General features: G+C 44.0%; 2 protein-coding genes across 7 annotated transcripts in view; both read left to right on the top strand.

Annotated features, from left to right (window-relative positions):
- The first annotated feature begins 1,482 nt into the window (after nt 1-1,482).
- On the top strand, nt 1,483-24,893 carry LRRC8A (leucine rich repeat containing 8 VRAC subunit A). Of its 6 annotated transcripts, none has more exons than XR_008239445.1 (5): nt 1,483-1,596; nt 3,345-3,470; nt 13,714-15,877; nt 19,272-21,310; nt 22,599-24,893. XR_008239445.1 is itself a non-coding variant. In XM_052816021.1 (4 exons), the coding sequence occupies exons 3-4, from the start codon at nt 13,721-13,723 to the stop codon at nt 19,545-19,547; spliced, it is 2,433 nt and encodes an 810-aa protein (XP_052671981.1). In that variant the 5' UTR covers nt 1,483-1,596; nt 3,345-3,470; nt 13,714-13,720; the 3' UTR covers nt 19,548-24,893. The 6 variants fall into 6 exon arrangements, 4 of the variants coding, with proteins under 4 accessions (XP_052671981.1, XP_052671983.1, XP_052671984.1 ...); XR_008239444.1 differs by having other exon boundaries at nt 19,272-22,731; nt 23,066-24,893; XM_052816021.1 differs by having other exon boundaries at nt 19,272-24,893.
- The window catches only part of PHYHD1 (phytanoyl-CoA dioxygenase domain containing 1), a 12,935-nt gene continuing 11,027 nt past the window's right edge, over nt 23,080-24,987 (top strand). Inside the window, exon 1 of the mRNA XM_052816033.1 lies at nt 23,080-23,137. Coding sequence (XP_052671993.1) covers nt 23,080-23,137 — 58 coding nt within the window. The remainder of the gene's footprint in view (nt 23,138-24,987) is intronic.

Raw genomic sequence — 24,987 nt, 5'->3', positions numbered from 1 at the left:
GCTACAGGAGGATGCTAAGACCTCTAATGTTCCTAGAAAGCCACAGATATGCTTATTTTACTATAACAGTGATCACTGGTGTATACAAGTTAAAATTGGCTGCACTTAACCACTCAGAACTGCCTCTTGTACACTAATGAAATTATAATGAATGCCTTTGAACCATCCTTCATGAATTTTTAAAAAAATGATGCTGCCCAGTGTCCTCCAATGAGTCAGCCAAATGAAAATAACCATTAGTGAATCAGCCTGCTTTTTTCAAGTACCACAAAATTACTGTTGGATATATCTTTGTAACACACCAGTGTTACTATTCCTGCTGTGAGGAAACACATACTGTATTTTTCAGTGGCTTTAGTTGGGTGAGCTGTTGTTAGAGAAATGGAACGGGGTTTTCAAAATATTCCACTGCAGAAATATCACATAGGTTGGTCCTTAAGGAAAAAAGTAGTAAAAGCTGCAATTTAAATTATTTTCATTCTCTTATTGTTAACTAGCCTTAATGTTGATACTAGTTGTATCCACTTGTTTTTATTTGAGGCATCCAGCGAGATGTTCACCAGATTTCCTCCACGGATCTGGACCATGTGCCCCTGGTCCCTAAACACAGATGATGTCTGCGGCCTTGGTTATTGCTCAGTGATTTGAAGGACAGGAACCGGGTGTGCATGAGAGTTTGGCACTGGTGTGGGGGTGTGAGAGGAGAACCGGGTGGTCAGGCCTGGGCTGTCTACCATCCCTCCTCCCCGCACAGGCCACAGCCACAAATGAAGCTGATTTTAACCGTTTAGGAGCTAAGGAAAGGGTTTAATGTCACCTGAGAGGTGACGAGGAAAGACACAACCTCCTTTTTGTTTGTGAGCCTGGAGGTGATGCACACCAGGTCCAGACAGATGAGCGGCTGCTCCTCTCAGGGCTCTGCATGGCTTGAACCATGCTGGGGTGGCTAAAACTGAAACAACATGATGTCAGGGCACAGCAGCTATAATTTTTCACCCTGCTGTGTTTTCATGGCAGTAATACCAGCCTGAATCAGGGCCTGAAGCTGTCCTTGCAGGCCTGGCTTGCCTCCCTTCTTCCTGAGGGACAGAGGCTGCCATCCCTCTGCGACACAGGCTGTGGGACAGCGTTGCTACATGGCTTCAAATTAAATCGTGACAGAAGGGTTGATCATGATTGGGTCATAAACCTTAATAAAGAGGTAGTTTTTTTTTTTTACAAAAAGAATCAATTCTGGACTCCAAAGTCACTCGCACCAGGTGAAGGCACTCAGCTCCCCACCTTGCCCTCCGCCTGCTCAGCGCTGAGGCTGGAATTGGGGCGGCCCCTTTAAGACTCTCACCATTTTGCGCGCTGCCCTGCACCAAGATGGCGCTCCCGCCCTCACTTTCCCTGCCCCGCCTCTCCCTCTCCTCCTTATCCACCCCCCCCCGCCACCATAAATGCCGCCCACCCACCCCGGTCGATCGAGCCCCGCACAAAGATGGCGGCATGCCCTTCTTATTATGCCCGCTTTCAAGATGGCGGCGCCCTCCGCTCCTCTCTAGCCGCGGTGGCGGCGGGACGGGCTGATGGCCGCCATGCCGGGCGGGTGAGGTCAGTTCCGGGGTGGGGCCGCCGCGGTGCGGTAAGGGGCGAACAAAAGAAGCCGGAGCCGGCGTGAGGGAGGGCGGGGGCCGAGGCGGCCAGGTGGGTGCCGGCGGCGGGGTGCTGCGGCCCGGCTCACGCCGCGCTTCCCTCAGCGGCCCGGGTGAGGACGCGTGGGGTTGCGGGGACGTGTCCCGTGTCCCCCTCCCCGGGTGGGGCGGCCGTGAGGGGAACGGGACCGGACCCCGCGGTAGGCAGGGCTGGGGCCGGGGTCCGATGGCGGCGGCGGCGGCGGCGGGGGGGGGCCTGGGGGGGCGCAGCCCTGAGGGGAAGGCAGCGGCCAGGTGGGGCCTGAGCGACGAGCTGCTCCCCTCGCACCGCCCGGGCGGGCGGGGAGGATTTGCTGACTAATTCGGCAGTAATTCCTTTCCTCCGTGTCCCCGCCGTCCCTGCCCTGTCAGGCGGCGGGGCAGCCCGCGGCTGGTGGGGGGGCCGAGGCCAGGTGGGCCGTGCCCCCCCCCCCCCCACGCCCGTGGGGTGAGGCAGGGCCGTCCCGTGTGTGTGCTGGGTGTCCCCTCCGGTGGACGTTGTTTCTCCGCAGTGGGGGGAGAAGTCCTGTATTTGTTACCTGGCAGCGGTGCTGGGGATGGAAGCTGGTTCGGTTTTTTATTTGTATCTTATAGAGGATGTCTTTTCTGTCTCTGGAAATCCTGAGGTGGTGTGACAGGCTTGTGGGCAGATGGGGCCGATGCGCAGTCTGCGTTTGTGGGATCGCGGAGCCAGTACCGGGGTGTTCTGGCTTTGGGCTGGTGCTGAGGCCATTGCCTGAGAGGAGGTGGGGGGAGAAGGTCAGAGAGTCCTCTCCTTTAAACATTTCCTTTGCAGCAGTCTGTCACAGCTAAAATAGAATAGCTTTGATTACGAGGGTGTTGCTTCAAAATCTGTCAGCCTTAATGGTAACTTTGGAATCGGGAGGAACGTATTCTTGAACATCTTAACCAGTATAGGGTTGTGGTTTCTTCTCCCAGTGATGTCTCTTCCTTTTAATTTTTCCCTATTGTTGACAAAATGCTTTCTGATGTTCTGCAGTCCTCTCCTACATAGCTAGGAGGCTGGATGCTTGAGAGATCTCTCAAAGCTTAGGTCTGCTCCCTTGTCTGTTTTCCCATGCCCCATGCTGACATGCAGGAAGCAAGAAAAAAAAGCTGTTCTAATTCTTGGTGGTGGTGGTAAACTGCTGCCACTTTAAAGACATACATGTCGGTAGATATGTGTTGAGAGGAAAGGGGACAGTTGCTTGAATCCAGAGTGATTAGAAACATGATCTACATTTTCAGATACTCCTGGTGGTAACAGTTTAAAAAATATTCAGGTTTTTCAGACTAGAAAGTAGGTAGTAAAGTCATTAATCCTTTTTCCCATCTAAAAAAATTTGTTCTTCCAGGATGTTAATCTGTGTCTATCGGTTTAGCCTTAGTTATAATACTAATATTCAGCATCTCCTTTGGCTGGGTCTGCAATGCCTGCTTTTTGGTAACTTCTGTTGGAATAGCAGATGTTGGAGATTCCTTCCTCCTAAGAGTTTTACTTAGAACTCTTACCACCTTTCTAGGTATCAGGGTGTCTCTTTCTGGTTCCCAGTGACCCTCTGAGTTGTTCCTTGCTGCTTAGATATCCTTTACCAAGTTTTTACATAGCATAGTCCCTCTGTGAACTTGATCCCCTCTTCTTTGCTGATAATCTCTCTTTCATTTCAGGGAAGCTGTTCCCATGGCGTGTGGGGAATGCAACGCTTCAGCACCCGCTCAGGATCCAGCACGCAGGAACATCATCCACTTCCAGCACAGAGAATTGAAGTGCAGATAGCAGAACCCAGCTGCAGGGTAAGAGCTACAGGCCAGCTCTTGAGTGGTAAAGTAAAGCCAAAAAAATGACCAGGATACTACTTAAACGTAGTTGCAAAGCACGGGGCAGTGATCAGATGATGATAAGGAGCAAGGAGGAAAGGTGGTTGACAGAGGGTGATATGGGGAGAGTGGTGGTATGCTAATTAAATTCTGTGAGGGCTTAGTCAGCTTGAAGATGAAAAAAGAGTAAAGGAACTGAGCATTGTCCAAAGTAGAATATAACTGTTAATATATCACCTGTACATCTAACTCCTGGCCACATAAACCCTGACTTCTCAATGCACTAAACGGTAAATACTTGAGGTCTGTCCAGTAAATGGTTTGGTGACTGCTGCCTAAAAGGCATGCAGCTGAGAAGTAGCAAGAACTGTTCAGTTTGGTAGATACTCTTCCATTTCCTGGGGGGTAGTGTTTGTATTGCTGTATAGGCATCTCCTAGGCAATTGTTCACAGTGAACTCTAAGGAGTGCACTGGCTAGTCACCCATGTGGGTGTCAATTAGGCAATGACAGAAACTAGTTGCAAGAAACTCCCTGCTTCCTTGGTTCTTCACTAGGATAGTGATGAAAGGTATTGCAGAATGTTGTGCTTATCTTCAAGATGAGAAATGCTGTCCCGGTTGGCTGTGTTCTGAGCAGTGAGATGTGTAGTATGTTGCTTCCAGAATACAAGTATCCCTAAGACTTGTCTGATGTTCTAATTAGTGTTCTGGTAGTTCACTGATTTGTTTTTCATACTGATCCTCTCATGGTATTTGGAAACCCTAACTTTATTCATGTAGGTCAAAGACAAGGTGCATAGATATTTCCTTAAAGTTTGCCAGAAGCCATGTGTTAAAAGCTAACGTTTCCATGTGTGAAATGTGGAGTGCCTGAAGCCTTCCAGTGATGACTTACTGAATGCTTAGAGTTGATTACATCCCAGTAAATGCTGCAGGCATTCAGAAAGATGGTCTATGGTTTGGGATTCTCTGATACTTTTTTTTTTTTTTAAATAAGCAGTGGAAGTCAGATGTATAAGTTATTGTGTTATTGCTGTGGGATTGGAGCAGGCTTATTAGAGGCCTTCATGTAATTCTTCCATATTCTAAAGAAGGATTTTGTTCAACAGAGTACTTAAAAAGGAAGTGAAACTCACTTCTGGTGTTACATTGAGCCTAACTGGTATCTAGGAAAACAGAGGTGCAATGTCAGGTGGGTGGTGGTGGAGCACAGGAGAAGGGTTTAGGAGTTTTGTGTGGGGCTTCTTAATGTGGTGGTGGTGGTGGGGTGCACAACTATTGTTTTGGTAAAGATTAAAAGTTAACTTGTTCCGCTACAGTGTGGTGAGCCTCCTTTGTGCATTTTTTTCCAGTGTTTTTAAAAAATAGCCTCGGTTTAGGATATGCACACTAATACTGAACAGGTGCTTAAAAGTTTACATGCTTTGAAGAGTGTACCTTGAATGCTTCCAAGCAGCTTCTTCCCTAAACTGTTGATATGGTGCGTGTATTTTGTATTGCAACTTGAAATCCAGTTCATACAGCTGGATGACACATGCCCCTCCTGCTGCTATGAAAGTGCATTTGAAACTAAAAGCTATTCAGTCATGACCTCCCTGCTGAAGTAATAGTGCTTCCTTCTTGTGTACTAAGCATTGTTAACATTTGCTATAAAATTACCTTGGCAATTCACAAAGCTCCTCTTGTGACAAATTTGCAAGCTGCTTCTCTAGCTACAGCCTACCTTTGTGCACAGTAAAGGTGTGTTCTGGACTAGTTAACAGGTTCTCCTTTAGAGTCTTGGTTTTATCAGATCTTGGTGATGAAAGGTTACATGGCCTGTCCCTTATTAATAGACTAATGCAGTCAGAAAATATTCTGAGCTGGAAGTCATAGTCACTGTTCTGGAGCTCATGGTCCTGAAGGCGAGGCTTATAGGGTATGGTGAATATGTGAATAGGTGAATATGTACTCGTTCGTCTTCTTTCCTCAGACCGAGGCTACATATTATTGTGCTGATAGCTGATGTCTTATTTATCTTGCTTTGCTCTCATCTCCATCTTCTTTCATCTTAACTGGCTTATCTCTTTGAGCCTGAAAACAGCTGTGGCAACACCCATGGATTTGTGCATGTTGTGACAGTCTGTCAACAATCAATTAAGATTATCCTTGCTTAAAAGTTTTTTTTACTCGCTTTGAATCTAGTGTCTTGATTTCTTAATATGTTGTTAGATATGTCAAAGCTCTGCTCTGTCCACCGTTTCTGTCTTTAGCTGAAAACAGTTGATTACCTTTTCTTGTATGACTCTTCTCAATGCTGGAACTAAATGCTGAAGAGCCTTCTCCTAGAGCTGATGAGGTGCTTGAAGCTGTTCTGATTGTTACAAGTTAATGCTGTTGCTGTCTGTTTTTCTTTAGTTACTAACAGAATTAATTCAATCACTTGCATTAGTCGGTACAAGGGAGTGTTTCATAGTGTCCTGTTGGAATAAGGCAGTAGTACTTCTGCAAGACAAGCTCCAATGCCCTGTCCTTGAAGCATCTTTTTTTATGGCCAAGAGAAAATTAATTTTTGGATAGGAAGCCTGTGACCATGTACGTACATAATTTATAAGCTGACACAGACATTTTTCTCTGGTTTGCATCACTCTTGCAAGACATCTGATAGCACTTAAATTTACATAGCTGTATGACACCGACATACAGTCCCTGCTCCAAGTGTCGGTGATGCTGATAACTTCAGACTGTGTTCAATTCTGTGCAGCTGGGGCAAAATGCTGTCAGAAGTCAGAAAATGTGGCAGGCCAAGCCAGGTCTCTGGCATGGATTGTTCTGATAGTGCAGATATTCTTCCTTGTACTTGTTACGACAGGCTTGCTTTTGTGACGGTAAACAGGAGCTGTTGCACTAGACTCTTAAGAAAAAAAAAAAGTCAGTCTTGCGTCTGACAGGAAGAGTCAACTAAGGGGTAGCTGTAAAGATGATAAAGTGCTATCCATAGTGTAGGTGGTTTATTCCTTTTCATGAGCTTCAGTAAAGATGTTGTGACCCAATTGGTTCACTTCATCCTGCTGCATCTTATGGCTTGGGTGGGGCTGAATGTTGCATACAGCTGCTGGATGGTTGTGTGAAAACCAGCTTACCTTGCTCTCGGTGTTGAGTTCACTGGCTGTTCCACTAAGTGAAGAGTGTAAGTTGTGGTAGCTGCTGTTCCACTACTCTATCCGCTAGTCTAAATGATAAATGACCCTTTAAACTTCACGTGTTCACTTCTCTATCTCAGGAGACATTTTGTCCCATATGAGGGATTTATTTTTTTTAATGCAGAAAGGGCCTGATGTAGGGATAATGGTTGGTCAGGGCTTTGGCATCTGGCTTCACTGCTGGTTATTTCTAAAGAGCAAAGGACAAAATCACTTGAGTTGTTCCATCTCATGTCTTGGACTTTTCCAGCTGGTCACGTGGATGTCCTTGTGCTTGGAAGGTTTTCTGAGGGGTGCCTGAAAGCAGCTCTGTTTCAACCTCCTTTGTTTTTTTTTCTTTTAATTCTGGGCCTAATAAACATGGGGGAGGAGACGCGTAAATTCCCAGTCCCATTTCTGACCAGCAAAGCTCTTGCATTTCCTGGTTTTTGAACAAAGAGCTCTGTGTCATGCCCTTCTTTAGGATTTCAGGTGGCAGCATGCTGGGGAGGGAAGCTCTGCTCTGTTGAAAACTTATTGTAACATGTTGTAGCTTGTCAATAATCAGGGCTATAGTCTCAACAGCATCAAGGTTTTTCTTTCCCTTGTCTACCTCTAATGCTGTCGGCACATGAGCAACTCCCTCTTTCTCTGGGCTTTTGAGAGGTAAGATTCTGTCAGCAGTGCTTGACTTCTGCTTTGCAGTCTGCAATCTTAGAAGGAAATCCACTGAGAACTAAGAATATGTATGGTGAAAATGAAAAAGTTGCAAGACCCAACATACAATGCATCTATGTCTACTTATTTAAAAGTCTGTTATGAGGCTGCCTCACTTGAAAGCTGTACACCACTAAAGGTGAGGAGGACTTCCCTGATTTCAGGGAGGTCCTGGAAGTAAGGGGTGGAAACTTAAATTCTTGTACATGTCATGAGATCTTGCATGTAGTCCTGTTTTGCCAGTAGCTCCATTAGTAACAGAATGGCCAACAGAAAGGAGGAGGAAAGAGGAGGCTGGATAAAGTATTCAGCAAATGATGAGTCAAGCTGACAAACTAGCTAGTGAAATAGAACAGTGATGTTGTTTCTGTTCACTTTGTCCCTAGCTGGATATGCTGGCCAGCAGTTGCAGGCAGGAATTTCAAGCACTGCTCACACAGGTGTCTGTCAACAGTAACTCAATCTTCACTTGTTTAGGTTGGATGGTTTTGGATGGAGGAATTGTCCAAATTGGAGGATGTTTGCTCCTGCAGCGGTTGTTCTGTTAATACCTTGAACTTGTTAAATATCACAGGGGTCCTGGGGTTTGTGGAAAGCATTTGTGCTCTCAGCCTTGTCAGCCTTTATCTAGCAAGGTACATGCTGCTTTATGATGTCTCTGTCAGCCAGATATGTTTAATCTTGTTTCTGACTGCTGGTTTTACTATTTAGGTGTGGTGTGCTCAGAATGTCCCTGCTCTTCTAACGTGAGTGATTATCTTTTTCCTCCAGGTGTGTCTAGTAAAACATAGGATTAGTACTTGGTGATGCTCATGGTTGGCTGAAGTCTGGGTAGGTTTGGCAGGCTCGTTATATAAGTCTGAAACTGCTGTTTCTTCTGTTGTATGAGCCTGTTCAGCATTAATGGTGAGGCTGTGCTGCACCTAGTACATAGGTGCCCAGCAGGCTGATGCAGGGATGGTCGTCTGGCAAAAGGAGTCCACGGTGGAATGCAAACTTGGATCCAGGTGAACCTGCAGGCACTGAATAGGTATGTAGTATCTAAACATGAAATATGCACAGATTTCAGGGGCATATTTATTTAGGCTGGATTGATCCTGCTGTGTGGTAATGAGGCCTTAGCATACAGATCTTTCCCTGTACAATCTCAGACATTGCTGCTATTAACTGTCCTGGGGTTGTTCTATATTAGATATGAATTGTAGTGCTGCTTTGGTGTAGCTGAAACCCTCAAAGGTAGTGTCATTTCTTGGGTGGGGGGTGAGGGTCTACTCGGGGACTGTGTGGTAGCTAGGAAAGCACTGTGGAATGCAAAAGCTGAAACACCTCTGAGAGACACTTGTAAGTTTGGGTTTTTTTTTTTTTTTTCCCCTCAGTGTGCAATATCTGAAGCCTGACTATTTGATTATACCCTTGGAAAACTTACTTCCTTATGCTTCTGATAAGTTGACAGGAGTTTAGGCAAGGATGTTCTGACCTATCAGCTTATGCAAGTTTAGAGGAATAACTTGCCTTAAAACTTGAATAAAGCACTTTCAAAATTTCGGTGTCGATGCCTTCCATGTGGCAGAGTTAACTATACTGTAAGCAAGTTACCTGTTTCGGAGCTCCAACTGGAAACTTCTGCAAGTCGAGGTATATATGAAGGAGCTTGGATCCTTCTTCACAAGACTGCTCTGGCACAGTACTTCCTTTCCAGTTATGACCGTTCCTGTCTATAAACTCCTTCACTCAGTTCATGTGTTCTGTGCTCAGCCTTCAGTGAGGCTACATGACAGAATTGACCTAGCAAATGAAGCTTCTTCACAGTAAACACTTTCTTGCTGACAAAGCACACTGGAGTTCAACTTCTGAAAAGAGCAGAAGCTTGAAATCTCTGCAGTCTGTCTGCTGGTCCTGTGGAACTTGGTCTGGCCTTGGTCACAAGGGAGATAACTTTATTATTGGCCAGCTGTCTTCATGCAAGGACTGTTCCTAGTCTTATGGCAGAATAATATCCTCCCTGTAAATCATTCTGTTCTGCTGCCCATGTGCTTGTTGGGAGAGCCTGTGTTTCAGCTACCTGCTTGGTTTCTATATAGTGGTTGGAATCAGAGTCCCTATGGGAAGGATCCTATCACAGCAGGGGAGTGTCAAGTGACAGAGATGGCCCCTGAGAATCTGACTTCTCAGAGTTAGTCTGCTGTTGTCATCAACCCCAGCAGTGAAACCGCTTGCCCTAATCCAGAAGGGAGAGTGTTGCAACAAGAATCACATTCTAAAATGATTACAAAATAGAGTCCACAAAATAAAGATGATGTTTGCATCTTGATGCAGAACTGTCTTTCAGGAACTAGAAATGGATTACATGCATGGGAAATCTGGGTGAGGAGGGATGCAACTTCCCCACCTACTTTCTCAAGTTTTTGGTGGGCAATTTTCCCTTTTACTGCAGATGCTGGGAGTAAGATTAGATAAGACATGGCAAATTCCAGCTTCTGTAAAGGAAGGGCCTAGTTTTATTGTTCCTCTGGGACTTGAAAAGGGTTTCTGTTGCTGCCAGGAGGAGTGGGGACTTGCTACGAATGTCCTTTTCTTCCTCCAGTGACCCTGTCATTGTTACTGGAAGGCAGGAGATTTCCTGCTCCACCCTACCAGGGTTTAATTGCTGACACTGAGCTGTAATAGACTGTCATGGAACACTCGTGGTTTTTTTTATGTCTTGTAGGTGCACAATGTAAAGGGAGATTTCCTACCCAACATAGCTGGTAAATAGAATTAGGGAGCCTGCTGTGCTAATTTCTTGTTGGTTTTCTTCCTAGCTATCTTGAGACACAAATCAAAATGAGCACAAGGTTAATTTCTTGTGAGAAGAAATTAGGCATTTCCTGGATTGGGCTAAACTAGCAATCCAGCACTAAAACTTAAGTCTGAAAATGCCTTGGCCATGAAACCCCAATTCCTGAAAAGATATCTTCCCTATTTCATAAGCCTACTAGGGGTAACTATGAAGGGCCTGACAATTCCTGCAGAAGTTTCCCTACCAAGAGTGATGAAGCACTGGAGGGAGGAAGAAGGATCCTTGGGGAGAAGTGGTATCTAGACAAGAGAAGGAAAGAGATAAATAAATGTATATTTTTTTCCTTGGTGTGGGGTAGGAGGAGTAAGGAGTTGTTTAAATAGGGAGCAGTTCTTCTATGAACAGTATCAGTGTTTTCACTGCATGTTCCTGAAAAGAAAAGAGGAATAGGATCTTACACAGCATTTATGGAAAGCAATGAATGGTACGGCAACATTTGCATTACCTCTTAGATGTAGTTTAGAAGGAGTCACTACAAAAGCTTTCCATCATGTCTGGCAAGAATGGTTAAGAAAGATGTGTACTTGCTGGGAGACTGCCATTAGACTCTCATGGAGCCTTAGGGTGGTGTGTAGTGAGACCTCTGGCTCTCAAAGCTCCCCCAGGTTATGAGTCTGGTAGAACTGAAGCTGTGCTCACCTGCAAGCATAGTTGGATTTCAGAAGCTAAGCCATGTCAAAGTTAATTGCTCTATCAGGCAACTGCAGCAGCTTTTGATATTCACCTTTTATAAAGCTTTTCAAGCTTTCTCTTACTTGGACTGTAGAAGTGCAGGACTCTGCTCCCTCAGTCTGATTATGGTGGGAGGGTTGCAGAGGGTGACAGAGAGGGCAAGTGTGTTCTTGTTTTGTTTGTTTTTCCCTGTGGTCTGGCAGTATGTCAGTGGTCCTGTCCTGGCTCTCAAACCTTTTGGTAGCTGAACTTCCTGGCTTCTCTATGAATTGTCTTGCTTTCCTAGCCTGGTGTAGTAGGGGTCCTAACAAAAAAAACAACCAAGAAAAAAAAAATCAGGTATATACCCTGTTTTGGTGCTTCTGAAGTGGGAGGGAATGGGTGGGTAAAGGGCCTGGGGTAGTATAAGGCTTCTGTCAGTAGTGATTAAAGGTGTCTGTCAGATCTGTATTTTCTGCAGGAGAATCTATAGCTCTGACATGGGTTTTGACTTTGAATTTTCTCATCTAGGTGGACAAACTGAGGAGATATATGTAACCAGGTATTGTGATTCAGGGAGCTGTTTAACTGCTGGCTTCATCTGAGGTGTTCTGGAGTGCAGGGGTGTAAAGAAAACTTCTGTACCCTGTTTTATCCTGGAATTAGAATTTCTGTAGTATGTACAGACAGCTCTTCTCAAATGTATCTTTCAAATGGACTCTCTTCTCCCAGAGGTGGATGTATTCAGAAAAGGAAGCTGAGGCATGGCTGAAATGCCTTGCCTAGGGCCTTGGAACAAGCTAGCAACAGGAGTGGGAGGGGGGCTCTGAACACCTTGTCACTCCTCTTATTCTAGCTGCTCAGATGCTGTTCAGAAGATGTTCAGTTTTGCCTGTTCTTCCCTCTCCTGTGAAGGTGTAATCCTCTTGCCCTAATCTGCTCAATGCAGTCCTTTCTGCAGAGGCATGCTAGCCACTTCACTAGTGCTCTGCAGTCTAACAGGACAGTAGTTTCTTCTGACAGTGCTGTATATGGCTATTTTCATTCCTTGTTTCGGCATCCTGTGCCAGAATTGCATGAGTTTACTGGCTGACAAATGAATAGATTTGCTGTTCTGCCTTGTTTTACTGAACTTCTAGAACAGGTATTGCCATTTTGTCTCTCAAAATTCCCCACTAAAAAAAATAAATAGAAATAATAAAAAAATTTGCATGTAGAGTTACCCCAATCTGTCTCTTGTGATGGACTGATGTAGTATTGGAACTGGATGGGCGGAAGGGCAAACACTTCTTCAGGTATGGCTGTTATCTTTCAATCTACCACCTGTAGTTTCTTGCAGCCTTCCCAAGTAGCACTAAGTCAAAGCTGGCATTTTACCATTTATTGTTGTAAGCAGCAAACCAGGGAACGGAGTTCTGTATTTAGTCTCTCTAGGGAATGTGGTGCTTTTTGAGTTTGTATTAGGAAGGGCTTCCTTTGCAGTTCTGTGCTGGAAGTTCATTTTAAATACAAACTTGAATTCTACTAAAGCAGGTGGTGTGGGCACTCCACTTGTCAAAGAAAGCTTTTGCCCAGCCAGTGGTATACAGAAACCTGCTATCGACCCTGCGGTCTCCCAGGACTTGTTGGGACTGTCTGTACAAATGATATCTTACGGGTTGGGGAAACATGACTGAATTTTTGCTCTTCCTCTTTTACAATTGAATTCATGCGAGTTTCAAAATGATTGAAAGATTAGTGCTTGTCCTACTCCTGAATTTTGCTAGCAAGTGTGATGTGATATTACTGCTTTTTCACTGTCACTAGAACAAGTTACAATGACTTCGTGTTCTTTGCTTGTATTGCCTGTCAGGTAGGGGAATTCTGTGAGCTCACAGTTATCTGTGGATCAGTCAGGCTTCCGGGCTTTCTATGGCTTGTTGAGGAATGTGCCTGAAGCTTCATCTGGAAGTCTGAAGAACAGAACAAGCACTGCCATAAGGCCTCTGCTTCCCAGAACCTTTTGATTTCCTTTGACACTTAAGTCCCAGCTGAGATGAACTCTAGGTGGGAGTGGTTGGTCAGGGAAGTGAATTCTTTTTAAGTATTTCTCCCCCTTCCTCTGCTTCTGAAGTAAATAAGGCAAAGAGCAGCTGTTACGGGATTTCAGGGCTGAATCTATCAGACAGCAAGTAACTAATCTCTCCTTGGAGAATTAATGCAAAGGGGGGAAGCCAAAACTACTTACATGGAAGGAAAAGTCATGATATCAGGCAACTTTGTTCTCTTTTTTTCCAGCTTGCTTTATCAATGTGATGTTGAGTTGCATCAATGAAGTGGTTCTAGGAAATACAGCTGTATTGTATGTAAATCCTCTTCCTTGCCACTGCAGTTTGAGAACCACACAAATGCAGAATTATTTTTCTTGCCCTGTAAAAACAGTAACAAACTCATGACAACTATGCTCTGCGTGTGGATTTTGTCATTTCTAACAGTGCTGGCAAACTCCTTCATCCCTGAAATAAACAGTAAACTTCCAAATACTGGTCTGGCTGGGGTAGTTTAAGTCTGTCCTGCAAACTTTCTTTAAGTGTGAATGTCCTGCCCCACAGGCTGCTCATGGTAAGTAGAGTTCTGATGTTTTGTGACAATTCATCTGTTGGGGAAGACAGCAACAAACTAATTTCACAGCCTCAGCTGTAGCAAATTACTCGCAGGAAGCCTCATTCATTTGTCTCCAAGTGACTGAAATTGGGTCTCAGCTAATTCCAGTCTTGCTGTGCCAGTGCTTAACATCAGTTCCTGATGCCCTCTTGAAAAGCAGAACAAAACAGTTTAAGCTAGTAATGCCTGCTTCTGGTTTCCTTTCAGGTGAATCATGATTCCAGTCACTGAATTGCGCTACTTTGCTGACACTCAGCCAGCATACCGCATCCTGAAGCCATGGTGGGATGTCTTCACAGACTACATTTCCATAGTGATGCTGATGATTGCAGTGTTCGGAGGGACGCTTCAGGTCACCCAGGACAAAATGATTTGTTTGCCCTGTAAATGGGTTACTAAAGACTCTTGCAATGACTCAGTCAGAGGTTGGACAGCCGCAACCCCAGAGCGTACCTACTATAACTCCAGTCTTGTTCCCTCTACTGATACAGGGCCTACGGGGATCCGATATGATTTGGACCGGCACCAGTATAACTATGTGGATGCGGTGTGTTATGAGAACCGTCTTCACTGGTTTGCCAAGTATTTCCCTTATCTGGTGCTGCTACATACTCTCATCTTCCTGGCTTGTAGCAACTTCTGGTTCAAATTCCCAAGGACCAGCTCCAAGCTGGAGCATTTTGTATCTATTTTGCTTAAGTGTTTTGACTCTCCATGGACAACGAGGGCATTATCTGAGACAGTGGTGGAAGAGAGTGATACCAAGCCAGCATTTGGGAAAATGAATGGCTCCATGGACAAGAAATCCTCCACAGTCAGTGAGGATGTGGAAGCCACTGTTCCCATGCTGCAGAGAACAAAGTCTCGAATCGAGCAAGGGATTGTGGACCGGTCTGAGACTGGTGTCTTGGACAAAAAAGAAGGTGAACAGGCCAAAGCGCTCTTTGAGAAAGTGAAAAAGTTCCGCACGCATGTGGAAGAGGGAGATATAGTTTATCGCCTGTACATGAGACAGACCATCATCAAAGTGATCAAGTTCATTCTGATCATCTGCTATACTGTTTACTATGTCAACAATATAACGTTTGACGTTGACTGTAAAGTGGACATTGAGAGCTTGACTGGCTACAGGATGTACCGCTGTGCTCATCCTTTGGCCACTCTCTTCAAAATCTTGGCATCTTTCTACATCAGTTTGGTGATATTCTATGGCTTGATCTGCATGTACACGCTCTGGTGGATGTTGAGGCGATCACTCAAGAAATATTCCTTTGAGTCCATCCGGGAGGAGAGCAGTTACAGTGACATTCCTGATGTGAAAAATGACTTTGCTTTTATGCTCCATCTGATTGATCAGTATGACCCCCTCTATTCCAAGCGCTTTGCTGTCTTTCTGTCGGAGGTGAGTGAGAACAAACTGCGGCAGCTGAACCTCAACAATGAGTGGACTTTGGAGAAGCTGCGCCAGAGGATCACCAAGAACTCCCAGGATAAGCTAGAATTGCATCTTTTCATGTTGAGTGGCATTCCTGACACGGTCTTTGACCTCATTGAGCTGGAGGTCTTGAAGCTGGAGCTTATCCCTGATGTCACTATTCCCCCAAGCATTGCTCAGCTCACCAGCCTTAAGGAACTGTGGCTCTACCACACAGCTGCCAAAATTGAGGCTCCAGCCCTTGCCTTCCTGAGGGAGAATTTGAAATCTCTCCATATCAAGTTCACAGACATCAAGGAGATTCCTCTTTGGATTTATAGCCTGAAGACACTAGAGGAGCTTCATCTGACAGGGAATTTGAGTGCTGAAAACAACCGGTACATTGTGATAGATGGATTGAGGGAGCTGAAGAGGCTGAAGGTGTTGAGGTTGAAGAGTAACCTCACCAAGCTGCCACAGGTGGTGACAGATGTTGGTGTGCATCTTCAGAAGCTTTCCATCAACAATGAGGGCACCAAGCTCATTGTTCTCAACAGCCTTAAGAAAATGGTCAACTTGACAGAGCTTGAGCTGATCCGTTGTGACTTGGAACGCATTCCTCACTCTATCTTTAGTCTCCACAATCTGCAGGAGATAGACCTGAAGGACAATAACCTAAAGACCATTGAGGAAATCATCAGCTTCCAGCACTTACATCGTCTCACTTGCCTTAAATTGTGGTACAACCACATTGCCTACATCCCCATGCAAATAGGCAACCTAACCAATTTAGAACGCCTTTACCTGAATCGTAACAAAATAGAAAAGATCCCTACCCAGCTCTTCTATTGCCGAAAACTTCGGTACTTGGATCTCAGCCACAACAACTTGACTTCCATACCGCCAGATGTTGGACTTCTTCAAAACCTGCAGAATCTAGCTGTGACAGCCAACAGGGTAAGTGAGCAAGGAGGGGAGCATTCCTGTGTGAGTAAAATTAACTCTGGCACTTCTGTTATCTGTGTGATTAAACATGCTACAATGGTGTGTGAAATACTCCTGGCACTGCTGTTCTATTTAAATTCTCAAGCTTTTCTTTCTCTCTGAGGGGTTTATCTAAGGCAAAACATTGCAAATAGCTCCAGGGGTAAGCGTTTCTTTGAACAGCCCTTGTTCTGTAGCATTTACTTTCTTGACAGTGAAGCTGCTTCTAAGTGCCAGTTGGAGGCTGTTTAGAAATCCTGCCTGTCAGTTGTTTCTCTGCAGTTGGAAGCTTGTAGTCTCTAGATTGACATCAGTTATGGGCTTAAAATGGAGATCTGAAAAACTGTAGTCTTGATCTAGAACTATGCACTTAAGCCTATGTACTTCAGAAATGTACATACGCTATGGCAGCAGCCATCTAGGACATGTACATGTGTGGCTTGCAACGTTGCTTATAGTACTTTGTATTTGCAGGGAATATTCCACAGTTTGGTCTTGTAAGCATGCACTTTGTGAGAAATTGGACAGACTTATGACAAATGGTTCTTAATCTCTCACTTTTAAAATGCATTGTCTTGTTCCACAAAGGTGACTTTGGAGAGAGCAAAGCAATCTTCTGCAGTGTCCTTACTAAGGGCAGAGTGAACTAAACCAGGTTTATCAATTGGCAGTCAGTTAGATGTGAAAGTGTGAATTGTGGCAATTGACTTTCAGAGGGGAGGAAATATGATGGCACCTTGCTATGCCTCAGCATGATGGCTGTGGGTTTTCTTGTGTAATCCCAGATGGGTTAAGCCTAAGCCTTAACTGTTTAAATCTGTCCAGGCACAGGGCAAGTTAGAGGGGATGACCAAGTGTGCTATGCTGCCCGATTAACACAAGTTGTTTCTTGGCTTGGGTTGGAGGGCATTTATTTGCTTAAAGCAAACTGAACCCATTTTTTTCCTGAATCTTTGTTCCTGTGTTTGGGATTAAGGAGACTTCACGTACATGTGTCTCAAAGATCAGCCTGTGACTGCACAGACTGATGTGCTGAGATGTGCTGAGCTGAGTGGCTTGTTGAAGCTTTCATTCATTCTGTCTGCAAATTCCTGGGAGGCTGTTTTTCTCTTGGAGTTTATTATCAGCTGAAGTTGCAAAAGACTCTAACATAACTACAAATTGCAGACAGATCTAATTAGTGGCTTCTGGATTCTTCTGGGGACATGCAGTAGAATTGTCCTGGAGCAGTCCTAGTTTTCACTGTCATATATCAAGATCCTTACTGCTATTGGCCAGATGTATTCATAACTGAACACTGTCAAATTGCTTGTGAGAGGCAGGCAGAGCAGTTCTAGTATGGTTTGGCTTTTCACAGGGGAAACGCTCTCAAATCAAGTATTTAGTTACTAATGCAGTTCAGTATTACACAGGCTTCTTAAAACTCCAGCCAACATTTTGAAGTTAGTGTCTGAAAGTTGAAGTCTGTGTTGTAGCACTGAAGAGTAATGGCAGACAAGCGGCAGCCATTCAGCTATCCCAGTTTAATAGCTGCTCACTTAGTTTTCCCAGCACTAACAGACTGGGTGGCTGTGCATCTGTTTGTACGGGTGGCTTAAGCTCTGGTAAACTTCATGGTATGCACACATCACTTCCTATTAAGTTAAAAGCCAAAATATTTTCTCAGGGCAAGTGGGGCTGATATGGGCAGTTTCTGAGGATGGCATTAACCAAACATGAGGGAGTCTTAAAGATTCTTAAGCTACTGTTCAGAACTAGGATAATTCTGTACCATTTGCCTTCTGGCAACCTTCCTAGTGCAGCTTCCTGAGGGTTAATCTGCAGTGTATCCTCTGCAGTCTTGGGGTGGAGCATCTCTTGGTTGAAAAGGAGTTAGAGGCAGCTCCATTTTCTGCAGCACTGTGTGGCACCACCCATTTCTCTGAAAAAAACGCTAATGCAACAGGAAGGATGGAGCAGCCTTCACTCCAGTGTATTCTGAAGCAAAATGTGGTGAGGACCCAGTGAAACGGCTAAGCCGTTTGTATCTCTGCAGGTGCCTGGGCAAGGCTGCAATTGCCCTGGGGCTCTGATAGCCTGGTTACATATGGTAAATGGTGACAGCAAGAAGCACAGGGACTGGTAGGCTGGCATTTCCCATGGCCAGGAATTATCTCAAATGTCCTCTCCTAGCTCAGCAGTCTGAGCAAATGGAGACTTCTGGAGTTGGCTGGTACCAGTATACCATTCTGGGAAGCAGGCTGTATTATAGCAGTTTGCTTCCTTTCTAAACCAATACTTGTCCCTTAAATAACACTATTATGATCACAGACTCTTGAAAATTTGATTGCATGTTGCTGTTCGCAAAACACTCAACAGTACTGGTAGCAATGACTGAACTGAACTGTCTTTAATTGGTCTGGTCTCATCTTGGCTTTTCCTTGGACTCCACCTCATTCAGAACTGATTACAGTCTAATTTAGCCATGAATGATATCATGCATAACTTAAGTTTTAAAAAGGTCATGGTTGCATTTAAAGGCAAATGATAGCCTCCAAGATGAGACTTTGAATTAAGGGGAGAATACAGAATTGCTACGTTTAGTTCATAGCCTAGTGTATGTTAAACCTTAGCCATATTGTTTTCCTAGAAATTCTTTGGGAGGACTGGACTATTAAAAGGCTTTAATAGAAATAAGCCTTATTAAATTAGTGACTCATGGATATGTGAAGGTGGTGGTGGGAAAGCTAACAGCTGGTGGCTTCATTTTTTTTTTTGGTTGCATTTTGGCACTCAAAAAAACCCCAGTGCTTTTGAGCCTAGAAGGTCTTTGCAACACTTCAAAGCCCTACAGAGATGATGGAAGAATAGTCCCAGTTCTCAGGACTCAGACCATACCCACATTGCCTCTGGTCTTACTACAGCAAAACTAGGAGTCCTGACTAAATCCAGTCTTTGTGGTGTTCGGTTACACCAATTGTACAATGGTTACTTAAAGTAAAGGAGCTATGATTCAATGATGGTATAAAGGTGTTAGGATGGGAAGAAGCTAATATCAGTGGGAGCATGTCACAGTATAGGCGAGCTGTGAGCAGGCTTCTGGTCCTCTTATCCTGTCCTTGGTGATGTCTTCTGCTTTAGCCACCATCATTGGTGGTTTTGTAACTAATGCAATAGTGTCTGAAAGAGGAATCCATACAATCATGGTGTAGTGACTTTTACTTTGGGAACAGTCCTTATGGTGGAAAGCAGGAGCTCATTCAGGGGAGAAGTGGATGATTGAAAACAAGTGCTCTGTAAACCTTGAAGCATTCTGTGGGCTTGTTGGTATCTTACGAGCGTGTGTCTGTGTTTGCTGGTGACTTTGCCTATGATTTCCTTTTTTCAGATTGAGAGTCTCCCACCGGAGCTGTTCCAGTGCAGGAAGCTGAGAACCTTGAACCTGGGAAACAATGTGCTGCAGTCACTCCCATCCCGGGTTGGAGAGCTGACAAATCTGTCACAGATAGAGCTACGAGGGAACCGCTTGGAGTGCCTGCCTGTGGAGCTGGGAGAATGTCCTCTGCTGAAACGCAGTGGGCTTGTGGTAGAGGAGGACCTGTTCAACACACTGCCCTTGGAAGTCAAAGAGCGGCTGTGGAGGGCAGACAAAGAACAAGCTTGAACCCCTGAAAAAAGGGAAAAGCCTCTGACCAACTAGAAGGAAACAAAAGGCCATTCCAGTCCCATTTTCCCTAGATCCTCCCCTTTCTCCCCTCCTATCACTACCAGACTAGCCAAGGAGTCCCTGAACAAACATGGCTCTGAATGAGGCGGGTTCTTGCCTCAGATGCAGGATGGGGGAAGCTTGGGATCAGGATGAGGATCAAGACAGATTAGTCGGCCTCTGAGCAAGGGCCAGTGGGAGTAAGATGTGTTGCTGTTCTTCTGGACAGGAAGTGGGGTGAGGTGGATGGTGCTGGTGAGAAGAAATGACCTTTGAATGGAGGAGAAAATGAAACGTGGGTATTGCTGCATTGCTCCAAATGGGGCTTATATGTATCAGGGACTGAGAGTATCCAGTGTCCGACAAGCAAAGATCAAGAGACTAGGAAACCTCTTGAACCTCCATCTCTGTGACACCTGGTACTGTTCCCCTCTGACTCGGATTCAGTCAGTGAGGCCCCACAGTGGGGTGGGATAGGATACAGACAGCTGATTTTATCTAGATGCTGGCATTAGGATTTGGGGGATAAACTTATCTCAGACATCAGCTTGAATGCAGGATGTTTTTTTTTACCAATTGTCTTTCCCCTTTGCACTCTACACCTTCTCTTCTGACCCTGGAGAAGGAACCAAACCCCCCAAACTCTATCTGCTCATTTAAGATTGCACTATTTTAAGAGTCTCAAGTCACTTGTGCTGATGAGTAGATCACATAGCATCCTTCTCCAGCTGATGTGCTGGAGGCACTGACAATTCCAGAGCTTTAGCCTGTTCTGAAATGGATGGTTATAGTGCAAGTGGGAGAAGTATCTGGATAAAAGCAGTTGGACTGTCTAATTTACTCTCCCAGAAGCATCGAGTTGCTTCAGGATCTGGCTTTTAAAGTTTTTAAGCTACTTTTAAATTCCTAGTATTTTGTCACATATCAAATATGAACATAAAACTGGCCAGTGTGTTGGGATGTCTCCTGGGGTTGGTGGTGTTAGTAAAGAGGAGCAATCAGGTCTCCTCGGCACCTCTTGCACACCCCATTAAGTTGTAGATGTTTTGCCAGTGTTTTTCATGAACGCAGTCTACAGAGCTGCTTGATTGTTCTTTTCTGTTGTCCTCCTCACTTTGACAGCTGTCAGTTCCTGTAACACCTCTTGACCTAAATAAGAGGCTAATGCTGATTGAACTTGGTGCTGGAAAGAAACCTGTCCTCCTATTTCTTCCCCTTCTCATTCCCTTAGCATTAAGGAGCAGTATAAGAATCCTCTGTGGACTGAGCTCATCTAGATCCCTGGGACAGAGCAGTCTTTATTGAAACAAGTCTGACCTGTTTGGTATTGTTTGACAAAAAAAAAAAACCAACCTTCTGTACTGGCAGAGGAGATAACTTGTAATAGCTACTGATAATCATGTCCTTAAAGTGGGGTGGTTAAGGTGTGCCTACAATACACCCTAAGTCTGCTCTTTTCCATCAGAAGGAAGAGGAGGCTCAAGGACCTGCAGGTCCTGGTTGTAATACTCTGCATCAGACCAGCAGGGTGGCTCCAAGGTGGAGTGCTGCAAGCTGAGGTGTGAGAAGCTTGGAGGCCTCCATGTGTACAAAAGGGGGAAGCTGCAGCCATCTCCAAAGTGGTTCCTGGCAAGCTGCCAGTGAGTGCCCTGGCTTAGCAAATCATGGTGACCCCTTGGATGTTGGGGCAATAAGGCACGCTGTGGCTTTCTTCATCAGATGTAAGATATGAAATATATACACTAAACATGCTGAAACCATGAACAATGTTAACTGGGCTCTGGATTTGTTGATGTTCAGATGCTTAAATAAAGCTACGTTAAAATCCAGGAGATCTGTTTATAAAACTGCTTTTAAGAAAGATGTAAATTCTGCCTCCCTTAGTCCATTCATTATGAAAAGTTTAAACAGTCCAGGGAATAATATAATTAAATCTCTTTATCTGGAAGGCAAGGTACTGCAAAAGTTGTTCTTGTTTCTAACAGGGTTAGTGTCTTGAAATTGTGTTGAGTTGGGGCAACTGCTGAAAGGATGGGGAAATATTGAGGCTTCTTGGATTGTACTCATTCTATTTGCACAAGCATTTTGGATCAACGGAGAGGGCAGAAATTGCTAGGTGGGCTTAATGCTTCTTAAGCAGGAATGGCTTCAGGCTTATCTCCAGTAATACTGTTTTCCAGTCAGTTCCATGTGATGGGTATGGGGCTGTTTGGATTGTGTGGTGGGGTTTTTTTTGGTTGGGTTTTTTTTTTTTTTTTCTTACTCTGTGCCAAAAGATAGTGCTGGAGAGTAATGGCTACCGAGTAGAGGCTTGAACTCTGTTTTGTATTCAGGGCCACTGGGTAACTGGTTACAACACATGTATTTTAGACTAGGCAGGACTGAAAGGGCAAAGCACCTCACAGGATTTTTACCTAGCTTAGAGGAGCAGAGAGATTTCTTCTGTATGTCTAGATCATTGTAGAGTGCTTTGACTCTTGATTCTAGTTGTGGTCTTAGTTATACAAACTAAACTTTATACAGCTACATTAGAAGTTTCTCTAAGCAGCTCCTGAAAGTATGCTGCAGCGCTTCTAGAAGCTTGCAAGCCTTCTGAACTGCCATGTATTTCAGTGCTGAGTCCATAGGACAAGTGGACAATAGGCTATTCTGTTATAAGTGAGAGACTGTCTCTAACTTCTGATCAAATAACAGAGCTATACTCCTGATGCTTGCTGACTAGAGACTGCCCTATGCCTGAGATCTACAAAGCAATTTTAAGACAGGCCAGTATTGATCATGCATGAAAACACTAGCTTTTTGCTGCTCTTAGTGTTCCAAGCTCAGGTTTTTTTCCGGTTGTGGCTGCTAGGGCTTGAGATAGCTTCCTGTGTGGCAAAACTGGGATAAGCAGTCTGATAACTTTTTGTACCAGAAACACAGGTGGCAGAAAAATACATTGCCACTCTGGAAGACAGCAATATGTATTATTTACTCCTGATACATGCTTCTTGGTCTTCCTTCAAATAGATACTGATTCCAGAGTATCAGTCTCATATGATGAGGTGGAAGAAGCTTTAAAACTTCAAGGATAGGATCTAAACCATGAGGTCCTGAACGTGTTTACTGCTCAGGACTCCTGCAGAACTCAACCCACAGCAGAGTGAGTCATCCACTTCCCATACTTGTCTGGATTGCTCAGTCTTTGAGGGATGAGTTTACATCAACAGTCTTTCCTCATTTGCAAGTATTCAATCAGTGTATATTACGTTTGTTCCTTTAAGTTTCCATTAAACTGAAGTTTAGGGGTTTTATTTCTGACACTGATCTGTGGGTCAGGAAAAAAAAGTTCAAATTAAGCAGACAATCAACAGGCTGGTCAGTGTCTTGTTCTCATGACAGGCTCTTCAAAGCACTCTAGTCCTAGCAAACCAGATTATTTATTAGCTGTTAAACCATACAACAACTTGAATTAAACCCAACTGTTTCCTTAATAGCACTTCTGAGCTGAATGAATTCTTGGAGACCCTGTAGATCACAAACACGCTCATCCAATGTTAGGACTGAAGGTCAGTAAAATGGAATTCTACCTTTCCTGCTAAATACCCCCAAAAGTAATAAGTTGCAACCAATTATTTTGAACCAGCTCAAAGGCAAGGAATACCAAACCTAATAAATGTGTTAAATCTTGCTGTATCTCTGAAACTATGCACTGGAATGTTAGCTGAAGTTGTTCTTTGTTTAAGATTGTTTTCTGATTTTATTATTTGGTTCCCAGTTAATTCAGCAGCTGGAATTAATTTACTTTGCCAGTCTGAATGGTTAAATAGCTGATACAGGTATCTTTCATGATGTGGTGGTTTTTGGTATTAAGTGTCACTTCCTGATAATATCCTACCTCATTTTTTATTTTTTCTTATTACCATTTATACACTCCATTTAGCTCACTTCATATTAATTGAAGTTCGTGGTGATCATTACCATAAATAGTATTAAGTGGCTTTCTGTTGCTGAACCACACTGAGGTCTTTTTTTTTTTTTTTTTAATACCCTCTCCTCTGTAACAAATGATTCTAAGAATTTTGAGAACAATGACACATCCTTTATGGAGGATGAGGTGTATGGAAAAAAAGTTTCAAACATTATTGATTCAACAGCTGTGACATTGTTTCCTTTCCTTACCTTTTTTCTCCTTTGGAAAGGAACTTGCATGGTTTGAGTTCTTTGGATTTTTTTTAGTCCTCCTTCAGGGGAGGAGTAACTTTTTTTTTTTCCTCATTAATAGCTGTGCCTTGTCTAGAGATACATTGATACAACTTTTCCACAGAGGCACTTGCTCCTTCAAGTGTGTTTGGAATAGTCTCTGCCTGAAGCCAGCTGTTCCCTCTGATTCTTTTTCTTTCAACCATGGAGAGATTTCTTAACTTTTGGCGTGACTTCTCGCTGACAAACAATATTGTCATACCATAAACAGTAAAGTCATCTACTCTGAAATGTTACCTAAGGTATGGCTGTGTGAATGCTAGCTAGTAAAACTATTGCTTAAACTTCACTCTTTTTTTTCTTGTTGCATTTTAAAAAGAAATTTTTTTCCCCCACTGTTTGGCCACACAGTGGATCCTGTAGTTTTACTGAGCACATCCCAAAACAGAGTGAGTTTTCTGTCCTACCTGCATTCTAACAGTGCATGAAGCAGAACTGGAACTGGGCAAGAGTACTGTTTGACTCAGACCTTTCTCCCTTCATCCCTCCAGCTGCAGTGTTAGTTTAGCATTCAACTGCTTCAGCAGTAGGAAAACCTCCAGAAATCTCATCTCCGAAATCCCTTTTCAAAAATAGCTGTACTTGAATTACTGGACCCCAATAGCAAAGGTGAACTTTGTCTGAATTCACAAAAATCACAAAGTTCAAAGAAAGGCTTAATTTAGGATTTCTGGAATTACCCTTCCTCCCTCTGTCTCCTTTAAAGGAATTTTATTGAACAATGGGGGAAATTTTTCTAGAGGAGACTTAATGAGAAGGGGGCTAATGAGCCTGAGTCATCTTTTACAGCTGACAAATGTGTCCATTTAAGACACTACTCATGGCTTAAACATTGTTCACTCCCATTTTGTAAATGCACGAGCAGGGTTGTGGTTTGGCATCTGAGACCTGCAACTTGATGTAACATTTCAGAATCATGACATTCACTTTGTATGTGGGATTGTTTGGGCAGCTGATCAACAGCACCTCCACCTCGAGCACTGAAGGCTGCTATTGTTTTCTCTGAAAGACTTGTAAGACTGGACACTTTAACAGAATAAAAATTTTAATTTTTAATTTGCATTTTCCTTTTATGTCTGCTTTCTTTTAAGTTTTCTGTATGCAAAGGCACTTAGCCTTTCACGATCTCACTTTTCAGAAGACAGATGTTAATAAT

This window comes from Harpia harpyja, chromosome 19 (genome assembly GCF_026419915.1).
Source record: "Harpia harpyja isolate bHarHar1 chromosome 19, bHarHar1 primary haplotype, whole genome shotgun sequence".
Lineage (NCBI taxonomy): Eukaryota > Metazoa > Chordata > Aves > Accipitriformes > Accipitridae > Harpia > Harpia harpyja.
This window is presented reverse-complemented; position numbering and strand designations above follow the sequence as displayed.

Excerpts from the sequence above, each read along its gene's own strand:
- LRRC8A (XM_052816021.1), top strand. The coding sequence starts at position 13,721 with ATGATTCCAGTCACTGAATTGCGCTACTTTGCTGACACTCAGCCAGCA. Across the intron at positions 15,878-19,271 it reads TAGCTGTGACAGCCAACAGG|ATTGAGAGTCTCCCACCGGA; the intron begins GTAAGTGAGCAA and ends TCCTTTTTTCAG.